Source organism: Urocampus carinirostris, chromosome 5 (assembly GCF_059441175.1).
Source record: "Urocampus carinirostris isolate Australia breed hairy pipefish chromosome 5, RoL_Ucar_1.0, whole genome shotgun sequence".
Taxonomy (NCBI): domain Eukaryota; kingdom Metazoa; phylum Chordata; class Actinopteri; order Syngnathiformes; family Syngnathidae; genus Urocampus; species Urocampus carinirostris.
The window spans coordinates 4,125,415-4,138,399 of record NC_142353.1 but is presented as its reverse complement, the minus strand read 5'-3'; the positions used below and the strand labels follow the sequence as shown (position 1 = coordinate 4,138,399).

Genomic DNA, 12,985 nt, shown 5'->3' with positions numbered 1-12,985 from the left:
GTGAAGCATGTGTAGCGGCAACCAGGTGAGGAAAACAAACATGTTTGTGTCGGGCCTAAAGTCAAGCATGGTATTGGGAATGTCATGGTTCAGGGCTGCATAAGTGCAACTGGAGTTAGGGGTTGCAATTCATTGAGGAAAACATGAACTCAAACATGAACTGTAAAATACTGGAGCAAGGAATAATCCCCTCCCTTCTGAAACTGGGTCGCAGGGCAATGTTCCAGCTTGACAATGACCCCAAATACACCTCCAAAACAACCAAAGCTTTTCTAAAGGGGATAAGGGTAAAGGGGGATGGACTGACCAATCATGTCTCCAGATCTAAACCCAATCAAACATATTTGGGGATTCCTCAAGCAGAACGTGGAGAAGCACAAGATCTCAAATATCTCCAGCTCTGTCATGTTGTCATGGAGGAGTGGAAGAGCATTCCAATGGCAACACAGTACCATCTAGTGGTCAAATATTACTCATTGGGGCTTCAAGTTTTACACGGGTGTGCTTCACAATAATATGATCAATATTGTAGCACAAAAAAGCAACACAGAGAGTCAGTTATGTTTTACATTCGTGTAGACATCCCATTGAATATAAACTCATTACGCAAAATTGACCTATAACTTCTTTTTAAGGTACATTGCGAAATATTTGACCACTAGATGGCACTGTATTATTAAATGTGAACAAAAACCAGTCAAATGAGCACAATGTAGTGGTGAGATGCCAGACAAGTATGGTGGTGACTACTGGGTATGGATTCCGCCACGTAAAAGAAATAAAACAATTCTCAACTTATTAATATTTATAAAAAATAAAATTGGTATGATATTTATTGTATTTTTGCCCATTATTCAAATCAATGTTGTTGTTGTTTTTTTACTGCATTCTAGTTTGCTCTACCACTAGGAGGCTAGATTCAAATTCAGATTCAGATTCAGATCTACTTTATTGTCATTCTAGTACACGTGTATACAAAACGAAATGTCGATACATCTGACCCACACAGTTTCCTTGAATGTACAGATATAAATAAAATGTTGTATTGAGTTGGAGTATTGAGTACTAATAATATACTAAATAATTATGGCTATGTATAGTATTTTATAGTAGTGCAAAGAGTAGTGCAAAGAGTGCAAGAGGAGCAGCTAACCAGATGTGCAAAATGGGCAGTCAAGTAAACAAGTCAGGTAAACAGTAACAATAACACTGTAGTACAATAGTGCAGAGGAGAACAGATGTGCAAGGAGTGGCTAGCTATAAAGAACTGCCAGTAGTGCAAAAAAGTCAAACGAAACCAACAGATGTACAGATTAGCAGCAGTTTAGATTTACTATGTGTTTGATTGACCATTTAACAGTCTAATGGCCAGGGGGACAAGACTATTGTGGAACCTGGTGGTCCTGCACCGCACACTGCAGTACCTCTTCCCAGAGGCTAGCAGAGTGAACAGTCCATGATGGGGGTGAGAGGGGTCCCTGATAATGTTCTTGGCTTGGGATAGGCAGCGCTTCTGATAATGCACACTGTACTTTTAAGGTAGTTTTATTCTTATTTTTAAACTTAAAAAAAACTAAATAAATATGAAAGTTTAAATGCAACCTGTGTAAATTATCAATTAATGTGTTACTGATTGTTAATTTGTTTTCATATTGATTTATAACGCTACATTTTGTACATTTTATTTTGTGGAGAAATGTTCCCAAGGATATTAAATAACAGTGGAATATTTCACTGAGAGGTTTTTTTTTTGTGTGGAAAACACAATTCGGCCCAACCTCGCCTAGACCTCAGCTCCAGCAGCCCCTGGGTAAATTGGGTTTGCGACTACCAATGTATGAATTTTTTGACAATTAGATGTCGTCTTATTGTGTAGTGCAACCGAAAACCATTTTTAAAAAGCAAAGGAAGAATTCAAACGACTGTGACTAAAACCCACATGTATTCCCCTCATTTCTGTTCCAATCCTTTCGCTATTCATCATTGTTTTAAAAGGGTTTGGAGGGGGGTTAAACTGGGGGGGGGGGGGGGGGGGGGTTCTACCACTATGAGTAAGATAGCAGACAAAGTCATGTCTGCTCCATCTTGGTGAGCCCCATGTCATATAAAATAAATGCTAATATATCAACCTAAAATGCATACTTGTATAGTAGTCTATATATTTTCAAATCAATGTGATAAAAAAAAATTACCACTTGGAGGTGCTAAAAACACACTGTGCCTTTAAGGCATGACACATAGAGATTTTGTCATGATTACTGATTTGGGGCACCTGCGGCTGCCCCAGTGGCGCCAACAGCCCTGGTCGCTGATTGGTTCCTTGCCACTTTTTAAAAGCCCTGACTCCCAGTTAGCGGCGTCCGATCGTTGCGAATCGTCAGCTCCCGCTAAGGCAAGCCTTCCGAACCTGACTCCCTGTTTTTGACTTCCTACGGTTCCCGTTTTTCGACCCGTTTCTGAACCTGACTACGCCTGTTCTGCCCACCGCCTGCCTACGACCTCTATTACGAACTTGACATCGCCTCTGATCTCCAGCCCTGGTCAAACGACTTGCCATTCCCGCCCGTCTTCTTCCGACACGGATATGTCACTCCTGCCTTGCTTGCTCGCTCCCGCTCTCCGCCAGTCCTCCGATCAAGCGATCAAGCAAGCCTTACTCTCACTCTTTCAATAAAACTAAGAAACTAACGCAATTGGGTTCCTGTCTTCGTTCCTGGTCCCTGACAGATTGTGGTACAGTATGGCAGCCACTCCAGCAGCTCCCGTGTTATTTTCGATTGTTCTCGATTGTTCTCAGCTCAGGGATGCTGCTGGAAATGTGAATTTCCCTTCGGGGATGAACAAAGTATCTATCTATCTATCTATCTAGTTCAAACCTTACACGTGTAACATGTGTCACACTTTTGTATCATGATACATAATTGCCTCATGATAACAATATCCAGGCTAAAACATACATTGTAGGGAGAAAAAAAGAACATTTTTTTAATGTTTGTACAGTCTATTTTATAGTGACCATGTCAAAATGTGTTTTGCATTAGAAATACATTGTTTTAGTTCCATTTTCAGACCTTAACATTAGAAATGATAAGGAAAACGAGCAAAGTAGAGAATTAAAAGTACACTGCCCTTCTTGTAACCATTCCAACTGTCCCCAAACCCACACACTGTGTCAACAAGTTTTTTGTTGTGTAAAATCTATTTTTGTTTTAACAGCAGTTTGGGGTTTATCGCTTTATATTAAAATCATGGGTGACTGGGTGAGTGAAAAAGCACTAGCACGTTTCCAAATTAACGAATAAGTAGGTCACCACCAGATGGCGCAAAACATTAAACAATGTCCTTTTACCTCGAGACGCAATAGCTACCGTATTGATAAATATGCCACTCAAGGTCTACTTTGAAAACACATTTTATCAATAAAAATCTTGATTTGTCTTTAGAAGCAGACTGAATTAACGAACTGCTTTGCTAGACAGGTTCCTGGAGAACCAGAATCGCTATAGAAAAAGTTACATAAGCTAATATTTTCCACCAGTTTCCGCTAAGAAAATCAGGGAATGTATTTAATAGGAAAGATAAAGGGGTAGGAAAAATAAGCATCTGCTTCTGACTACCCCTTTTCGAACATGTTATGTGACATTATTCTGTTGTTGACTCATTGTTTTTGTCCTGTTTTTATTTTCATGTTCGAAATAAAAAGTTTTCATTCATTCATTCAAGGGACCAGCAATGGTGTTAAAAAAAATGGCCCAAGAGTGATTTATAGCCCACGGATAAATTTTAAGTGGCACCAAATAGGTAAACTCCTTAAGAATGAGTTTTAATAGAGGTTGATAATTTGCATTTAAAAACGTCATGATGATTCTGTTTTAATTAATAGTTAACATTTTCTTAATAAAATAAATCACCTTGTGAAGTTCTAAGGCACAATTATAGAATGGGTTTTAGTTATTATGGCTCGGTTGGTGTCACACGTTATATTTTACCATATTTTTCAAGTTTTGCCATATTTCTGACTTGTTTTTCTTTTTCTATGTTTTTTTTCATTGTAAAATACGAAAATTATAATTAAAATCAGCCTCCTGAATAGCAAGGTCATCAAACAAATTAACAAATATTTCCCTGTACCACCTCATGAGCATATAATTGGTGTATAGAAATAAAAAATAATAGTAATATGATGGCACCTCATATGGATGCCTCGGACGATCACTGAAAGAAAGCAAAGATGCTGAACAATGGCATGTTTTTTTTAATTGGCCAATTACCGGCTTTACGCACAAGGTCTCTTTTTGATCATTGCAAAATCCACCTAAGGTTGGCGCCATTTAGCCAAATATTATCAATCATGTTCCATGGTTTTACTTGAAGGCATGAATGAACCGCAGTCTTCACAGTTAGGCCTGATTCTGCTAAGCAGCCTGTACAAAACACATATCTGACACTGTATGTATCAAAAAGAATATGAGACAGGTTGGACCCACGCAGTACGAAAAGTTCCAGGACATGGAGAGTCTTTGTGTTCCAGGGACAAAAGCTTGTGCTTGAGCAGAGTGGCACATTGCAGATGTGTGCGTGTATGGACAGGTTGTAGGTGGGCTAGGTATTCCGGTGGGTTCACCAAATGAAAAAATGTAGTTTGGTGAGATTTCGATCCGGAGGAGGGTGCATGAAAAGAGGAATGAATGATCTTGGAGACAAAAAGCTTCAGTTGATGTTGAAAAAGCACTCAGGGGAAGTTTGAAGAACCATGAGTATGCTTTTAGAAGGTGCATACTAATGTTCAGTAAAAAAAAAAAAAAACACCAAGAAAATGACAGTTACAACCCTTCTGCTTCAACTTGTGCCTGCATTCCTCCTGAAGGACAACAACAACACAAGGTAATGGAGCGCTTCTGATTGGCTTACCCAGCAGCCAATTGGAATGCATGGCTGGGAAGCCTCATCTTCTGTTTGCGCTCACCTGATACGTTACCTGGCCGAGAGCACAGAGCAACAATCTAGTTCTTCTTCTCAGCGACTTCTCCAGTTGTAAAGAGTTCCTTTAAAAAAGGAAAGAAAAGGAGAGTGGATATGGCGGTGGCAAACTTTCACTACATTACTCGCATGAGTAGTGGCTTCAAGGTCTACATTTTAGAGGGTATGTAAGCTATTGTATTAGATTGTCTTGAGAGTAAACTTAACATTCAAATGTCGATATCTTGTCGTTTCTTATTTAACAGTGCCATTATTTCATTTCTGTATATTCCCATGAAAATTAAGTGAATATTTCTCATTTTTTTCAAGCTCAGATGAGTTATGTGTCAGTGCAGTGAACCTGATTAGTATTTTTGTTACAAGTCATATTCAAATAATAAAAAGAACAATGCAGCATAGGGTTTTCTGATCGGGGAAAATATCTATGCCCTAGGCAGTAAAAATTCAGCAAAGGTGTGGTTAAAACTGCCCCCACTCCCTTCACAATGGCTGTAAGTCACTCACAGGTGTTGGGAGCAGCAAGCAGCCGTTAAAGTTTGCTGGACCGCTTTTTATACTATGCAAAACAGATCATCCTCTAGTCTATTGTGTTAGATCAGAGTGCTGGTTGTTTTTCTTTTTGTGTGTTAAAATCATGATTTGAAAATATCAGAAGGACTGGCATCAATGAGAATTCTAACGTGTTGGGTATAAACAATTATCCCCCCCCCAAAAAAATTTGTCTCAATATACGTTCTCATTTTTTTCACTCGGTAATTTCAAAACATGAGTGCTAATTGAAACTTGATACATTTCTAGTACGCGACTGGCTGGCAATCAGTTCAGGGTGTTCAGGCTACCCACTACCTGAGGATGGCTGGGATGGGCTCCAGCAACCCCGCGACCTTACTGAGGATAAGCAGTGCAGATAACGGATGGTTGGATATTTCTAGTAACAAAAACACATGACACAAATACATCCATCCATTATCTACACCACTTATCCTCAGTAGAGTCGCGAGAGTGATGGAGCCCATCCCAGCTATCTTTGGGCTGAACTGGTTGCCAGCCAGTTGCAGGGCACACAGAGACAAACAAGTCACTCGCTCATTCGCACCTAGGGACAATTTGGACCAGCCAATTAACCTAAAATGCTTATTTTTGGAATGTGAGAGGAAACCCACGCAAGCACGGGGAGAACATACAAACACAGGAAGGTTCAATCTCATGACCTCAGAACTGTGCCGCATACGTGCTAACCGCTGCGCTGCCGTGCTGCAGACACAAATACAACCATAACGTAATAAAATGTACCTCATTTTCTACACTATAAAGCGTGCCAGGTTATAAGAAAAAAGTCCTGTTAGCTTGCTAACTATACAAATACATTCTAGACTAAGGAAGAACATGCTAAAAACAATGCAAACAAAAGTACAGAATTTTGTACAAAACGTAAGCATAAACAAATTCACGCTTCTCTTTTGTTTCTTTTTAGCAACAAAAAAATAAAATATTAACCACAAGGGGACACTCAAGGACCAATCTATGTGCTTCTATAAGGCAGAAGTTACCGTATGCAGTATCATTTAATTGTAACTATGCGTTTCCAATTTTATCTACTGTATTTTTCCAGTATATAAGGCACAAGGGATTAAAAGGTGTACCTTGTAAATTTTTGGCCAATTCAAGGTTTTTAATTTCAGAAAATACTGTATCTAGCTAAGATCCTTATGTGTATGTGTATTCAAATTCAAACCATAACCAAATGTTATTTGGCCATCATTGCCAAATGTGTCAATTACCCCTTGGAAGGTCTGAGTTGGGTCAAACCCCAAAATCATGCAGAAAAACAACATTTACCGTTAGCATTTAATCAGCTGTGTCATGTTTTAACCTTCACAGATCTGGTCCATCTAGTTTTGCAGCTTAACAAAGTTTACAATTGACAATGAGCCTAGAAAAAAAAACAATTTTCGCTCAAGTAGTCAAATATGCATATCAACACCATGGATCAAAACAGGCATTATTTCCGTCATCAAATTCAAGTTATACTGATGCGCCTCCTTTTTTTGCGTCCAGGTCAGCCTCATTTGAGAAGTGAAGACAGATTCCGACACATGACAAATGAACGAACTCGTACGCCTGCGGTCTATCCAAAACGCAAGCGTAGTCATGAACGATGTCTCACTCTGGAGGAAAGGTGAGCGTAGTCTACTCGCTCACACTTTCATTTCTTCATTTTTCGCATCAACAACATTTTTGTGTTTGTTCACCTTAGGCGGGAGCGGGTGCTGAGCAGAAGCAACACTAAAGCTGTGCAGAGAGCGGCTCCAGTCATGTTCAATAACCCGCAAAGTCCCAATTCCACCTGGAACCCAACACACAGTCCCAACAGCCCTCTGCCCTCTCATGTGTACTACACACCAGTCATGGATGAACCTCTTGCCCTAATCAAGAAACCCAGAAAGGACTTGGAGAACACAGAAGAGAAGACTAAGAGCACCAGCGAAAGTCAGATGCAGGTAATCAAATCAAATCAAAATGTATCTGCAAAACACTTTTCATTCAATTAATTGTCGCTCAAAGTGCTGTATATAACATTCAGTGTAGAATTGGAGAATAAGATCCCATCGTTTTCCCTCACCCAACAACACCTATTACACAGGCAAACACCACGGTTAAAATAAAAATAAAAACAAACAAAAAAAAGGAAATAAAATGAAAATATGTCAGACTACAGGTAAGATCTTAAACCCAAGCCCGAGCGCGGCCTTCAATCGTCACATTCGGGTTTGGGCCGGGCAGGGCTTCTCGCTCGCTCACATTATTAAAAGAAAACATGATCTACCCATCATTGTTCTTTGTCACCCGTCATTGTTATTTTCTTTTTCTTTGTGGAGCGCTCGGTGGAGCACCACTGATAAGGATAGTAGCAAAATGACTTCAGTAAGAATTTTCAGCCTTTGAACCACACCCAGCAGAGTGCCCCCAACAAGGAAACACTGGAATAATACAAATAAAAACTACAAAACAACAACAGGATAAAAACATGAAAATGTAAAAAAAAAAAAAAAGTATAACAGTAGATTGTTCAATGAATGGAACTAAATAAAAAATGGGTCTTGAGCCTCATCTTAAGAATAAAAGGGACCCCACAGCCTGTTCAATATTTGAGATCCAAAGTGCCCTAAATCCTGCTTCACCATAGATTTTGGTCCTCACTTAAGGAACAGTTAACAAACCGCTGCCAGAGGACCTCGGGAATCACAAGGGCTGAAATGAAGCAAATCAAACAATAATATGTTTGGCACCAAGAGGTTGTACTTGCCCAAGACACACCACATGAATTGGTGCGACCCTGGTGGTTAAGGGATTAATGAACCGTAAACTGAAAAGCATCTTAAAATGTATTCTGAAATGCACGGGGAGTCAATGCAGCGATTTTAAAACGGGTGTAATGTGATCTCTCCCCCAAGCCACCGTAAGCACCCGTGCTGCTGATTTTTGTAGTAGGTAGGTAGGTAGATAGATAGATAGATAGATAGATAGATAGATAGATAGATAGATAGATAGATAGATAGATAGATAGATAGATAGATAGATAGATAGATAGGTAGGTAGGTAGGTAGGTAGGTAGGTAGGTAGGTAGGTAGGTAGATAGATAGATAGATAGATAGATAGATAGATAGATAGATAGATAGATAGATAGATAGATAGATAGATAGATAGATAGATAGATAGATAGATAGATAGATAGATAGATAGATAGATAGATAGATAGATAGATAGATAGATACTTTATTCATCCCCGTAGGGAAATTCACACTTCCAGCAGTCTACCCTGTTGTTTATTAACAGATGAACATGATGCCCTAGGGGTGCTTGTAGCGAAGTGGATGACGTCACGCCAGTCCAAAATTTCGACATCCCTGCGGCAGATGGAAAACTTTTCTTTGTGAAAATCCAGGGATACACCACCTCGTGTTAGCAAGTCCGCCTCCTCTCCGATTCTCCCCGGTTTTCGTGTCTCTGTTTAGCGGCGTTGAAGCCGGATTGCTTCGGGTAGCTCCGGGTGGCTACACGTTAGCGTCCGGAATGCTAAACGTGAGCCACGTTTCCGCAAAACACAGCAACTGCGCTCCCTGTGCGCTTCGATGTTTTCCACCAGCACTCGATGATCTTATTTGGTCGTGAGTTCACATTTACCATGATTACGGATGGTACCGAAGACTTATAACGCCGCTAGCCGCTTCGCTAGCTCCGGCTTTTCCTCCACCATAGGCCCCTTCATCACGCCGGCACGAGAAATCTTCAGGGCAAGGAGTTGGAATTCCTTGAATAAACGCATTTCTTGTGCGTTAAAACCCATGTCCATAGGATAGAAGTAATCCATAGTGTAGTTGTCAAAACGGGAAGAAAAAACACCGAAGATAGGAGCAGACAATAAAACAACAGGGCAGCTGCTGGAAAAGGCAGCCGCTCGTGGCAGTGCCGCTTTGAAGATGTGAAGGTGGCAATGTTATTTTTGGGAAGACCACTGATGGAATCTTTATTTTGTGACAAAAGAAAGAAACGAAACTAAATTTGAAAGTCAATCAGGATGTCACCGAATACTGTTTTTGACTGTGTTACCTCAGTGTAGCTCCAGGCAGGATCACCTCATTTGTTGCACATTTCATGCAGTAAGTAGATCCAGCTGAATCCGTGCATGTCCTAGCTTGTCCCAGGTATGCAACCCAGCCAGATTCAGGAAGAAAATTTGAGCGATGGAGGGAAGGAATGCTATCAACAAGACCAAACAAACTGATCTTACCTTGACCCTGTTTATATACGGCGCATGCAAAACCAGTTGAAGCAGTTTTCAACACATATAGTTTTCAGTTTATGCCCTCTAAAAAGAGTGGGATGAATATAACACAATTTGGGTTAAGCATGGAGCATTACTTGGGCTCTGCGACCCACTTTCCTGTATTGTTTTCCAAAATTAAGTTTAGAAAAGAAAACAAATTTGATTCTGTTTGGAACAATTCTACATAGGTGTGGATTTCATTATAAAATCAGGTTATCAGATAATTGGGTCAAAAATGGACAGATACCTGGATTAAACTTTTTGGATAGAATTCAACTTTAAAGAATGCGATGAAGTATTCAGTGTTGTGTCAAACAAACCACCTTAATTCACACTGAGTTCTACAAACGACCAAAATTTGTCAGCATTCAAACAAATGACCGTATTTTTGAGGGTCAATTGGGAAAAAAAGGCCACATTTTTTGGAGTTTCTCACTCATCGCTTCGAGTCATTTAAACAAAAATAAAACTGTTTTTTCATGTATAATTAATGCTCGACCTGATTTGGGTTACTAATTTCAAAACAGCCTGTGCGTGAATCACCGTGTTGAAAAAAAACAACTAAAAACAAAGAATTAATAAATGTATGTATTGCATAAAACCGCCGTAAATAAATAAGTCATATTGTTCAAATAAATCAAAAGACAAATAGATAAAAAATATATTTTCACACATGATAATTTTATAGGAACAGTATGTATAATTTGTATTTACTAGTGGTGAAAAAAAATCAATTCATTAAAATTATATATATATATATATATATATATATATAGTATTTATTTGAATTATAAGTAAAAATACATAAACTTTCATATAAACATTTTTAAAATACTGGCAGGTTTATTTATTTATTGTCTCACATTTATTTTATAAAACATGAAACTCACTTGAGCCAATATAATATAATATATTATGTATAATATATAATTAAAAAAAAAAATCCAGCAAATGGCTTGTCTTAGAAATTCAAAGAAAAGTTGTGTGGTTTGCTTCAGTCTCTGTCGTTTGTATTCTCCGTCATACTTTGGGAACTCGTTTTCGGTTGTACTATACAAAACAGCAACATCTTTTGGTCAAATAGTACACAATGCCTCGTTTAATGAGCAAATATTATATTTAGTATACACTGAAAATTTTTCTGTGGGCTGCAAATGGCTCCCGTACCATATTTTTTATATCTTTGTTCCTACGCAGAAGCTGGTCTCTTAGAGGAAATTGGTAGAAAATTATGATAAATATTTTGCCCTAAACAATGTTGGCAGAATTTGTCAAAAAAAGATTGTTTGATATTGATTAATATTTAGCAATCTATGAAAGAATAGAAGTGTGTTTTAAGCCTAGATTTAAACAGTTCCACTGAGGTTGCAAATCTCAGGGGGCAGAGCATTCCACAACATCTGGGCCCAAATGGAGAATGCTCTCCGACCTGCGTTTCCTAACGGTATACATATTAGAAAGCAGCTTAAATCATGCGCAGGTGAAGAAGTGGAGACACTGTTTAACCTATTTGAATTGAATTGAACCAAGCATAGAATCAGTCAATTTTTGAATCAATTTGAGTCACTTTTAGATTTTGTTTAAATCAAGTCATGTTTATTTGTATAGCCCTTAATCACAAAGTCTCAAAGGGCTGCACAGACCACAGACTATTACTACACCTTCCCCTGATCTAAAACCTACATGAGGGCAAGGAAAAACTCAAAAACCTCAACATGAGGAAAATGAAGAAACCTCGAGAAAGGACCACACATGAGGTAATCCCACTTCCAGGATGACCAGGCTGCAATGGATGTTGTAATAACAATTAATACACAGATATTGTCAACAGGAAATATAGGTAATTCATAAGCTAAAGAATAGAAGTGTGTTTTAAGCCTAGATTTAAACAGTTCCACTGAGGTTGCAAATCTCAGGGGGCAGAGCATTCCACAACAACGGGGCCCAGATGGAGAATGCTCTCCGACCTGCTGTTCTCTTCTTGGCTCTTTGGATCACTAGTAGACCAGCATTTTCAGAGCGAAGGCTCCGGACTCTAACAAGCAAGCATTGAAAATAACCACAGCCTTGATTTTTTTTTTCAGATACGTCCCTCTGTTATCACTTGTGTTGCTTCACTAAGGAAACCCAACATGGGCATCACTGTCCAGCAGAATCTGCCATCAGGTTCGTCTCACGTCAAAACAACTGATTGTTCAATCATCCTAACCATATTACAACATTTTTAACCTTGACGTGTTTTCTTTTCCAGCAACATCCAAGTGCAACTATGATTATGTGGTTGAGGAACATTTTCAGAGGAGCCTCGGAGCAGATTACCAGAAAACTCACTCTCAGCAGCTGTCCATCAGCGTATCGGTGGATGACCATTTTGCCAAGGCCTTGGGAGACAAGTGGCTGCAGATTAAGTCCAAATCTTCCTCCTGCTCATCAACGCCTCCTAGCAGCCCGAGTGTTACTCACTCACCAGCTTACATGCAAAGCACACATCAAGCAACTCAAGAACCCGCAAGCAAATCGCCGCAGGCCTCCAACCACTGGTCGCCATATCAGAAATGACTTCTGACCTTGGCTGGGAATTGACTTTTATCATCAAACCTTTTCCACTCTTGTTGGGTATTGGACAATTTATTTGATTTAATGTGAGATTGGACCGACAATTGTAGCATCAACGGTATTGTCCTGATACATTTCCTTCTTCAGTCTGCCAAGGGTATGACTGAAAAATCTTCAAGTTATTCCTCCACATTTCTTACGTTTGTTTCTCGTCTCATTGCATTTCAAAGCGTGATATTTATAATCATTTCATTTTTGTGGTTTACTTGGCATTTCATGTGTATTGTTGTGATTGCATTTGTTACTTAAAAAAATACCTAACAATGTTTTTGGATTAATAAAAATGCTATTTGAAAACCATTATTGTTGCATTCGTACAGACACAAAGACAATACCAACACACTCAAGATGATTGCTTATTAATATGATATAACATATTTTTCAGACTAAAAGACACACATAAAAAAACAATTGGCCATAAAACTTAAAGTGCACTTTGTAACCCAATGTGCATTATCTACCGCAAAATATGGTGGATACGATTGGCATTGCATTTATTGATATAGGTGTGCGTTTTTTTATGAGGTTTTACGGTATACTAATGTGTCTGTGTAATGATAG

The 12,985-nt window shown here is 38.9% G+C and overlaps 1 protein-coding gene across 1 annotated transcript; it reads left to right on the top strand.

Annotated features, from left to right (window-relative positions):
* The first annotated feature begins 4,970 nt into the window (after window positions 1-4,970).
* vgll4l (vestigial like 4 like) lies at window positions 4,971-12,724 on the top strand. The gene is made up of 5 exons (XM_088335009.1): window positions 4,971-5,143; window positions 7,039-7,159; window positions 7,238-7,481; window positions 11,893-11,974; window positions 12,060-12,724. Exons 1-5 carry the CDS (start codon window positions 5,077-5,079, stop codon window positions 12,365-12,367), a joined length of 822 nt encoding a protein of 273 aa, XP_088191135.1. The 5' UTR covers window positions 4,971-5,076; the 3' UTR covers window positions 12,368-12,724.
* Window positions 12,725-12,985: the final 261 nt, after the last annotated feature.

Excerpts from the sequence above, each read along its gene's own strand:
- vgll4l (XM_088335009.1), top strand. The coding sequence starts at position 5,077 with ATGGCGGTGGCAAACTTTCACTACATTACTCGCATGAGTAGTGGCTTC. Across the intron at positions 7,160-7,237 it reads TGTCTCACTCTGGAGGAAAG|GCGGGAGCGGGTGCTGAGCA; the intron begins GTGAGCGTAGTC and ends TGTTCACCTTAG. Across the intron at positions 11,975-12,059 it reads CCAGCAGAATCTGCCATCAG|CAACATCCAAGTGCAACTAT; the intron begins GTTCGTCTCACG and ends TTTCTTTTCCAG.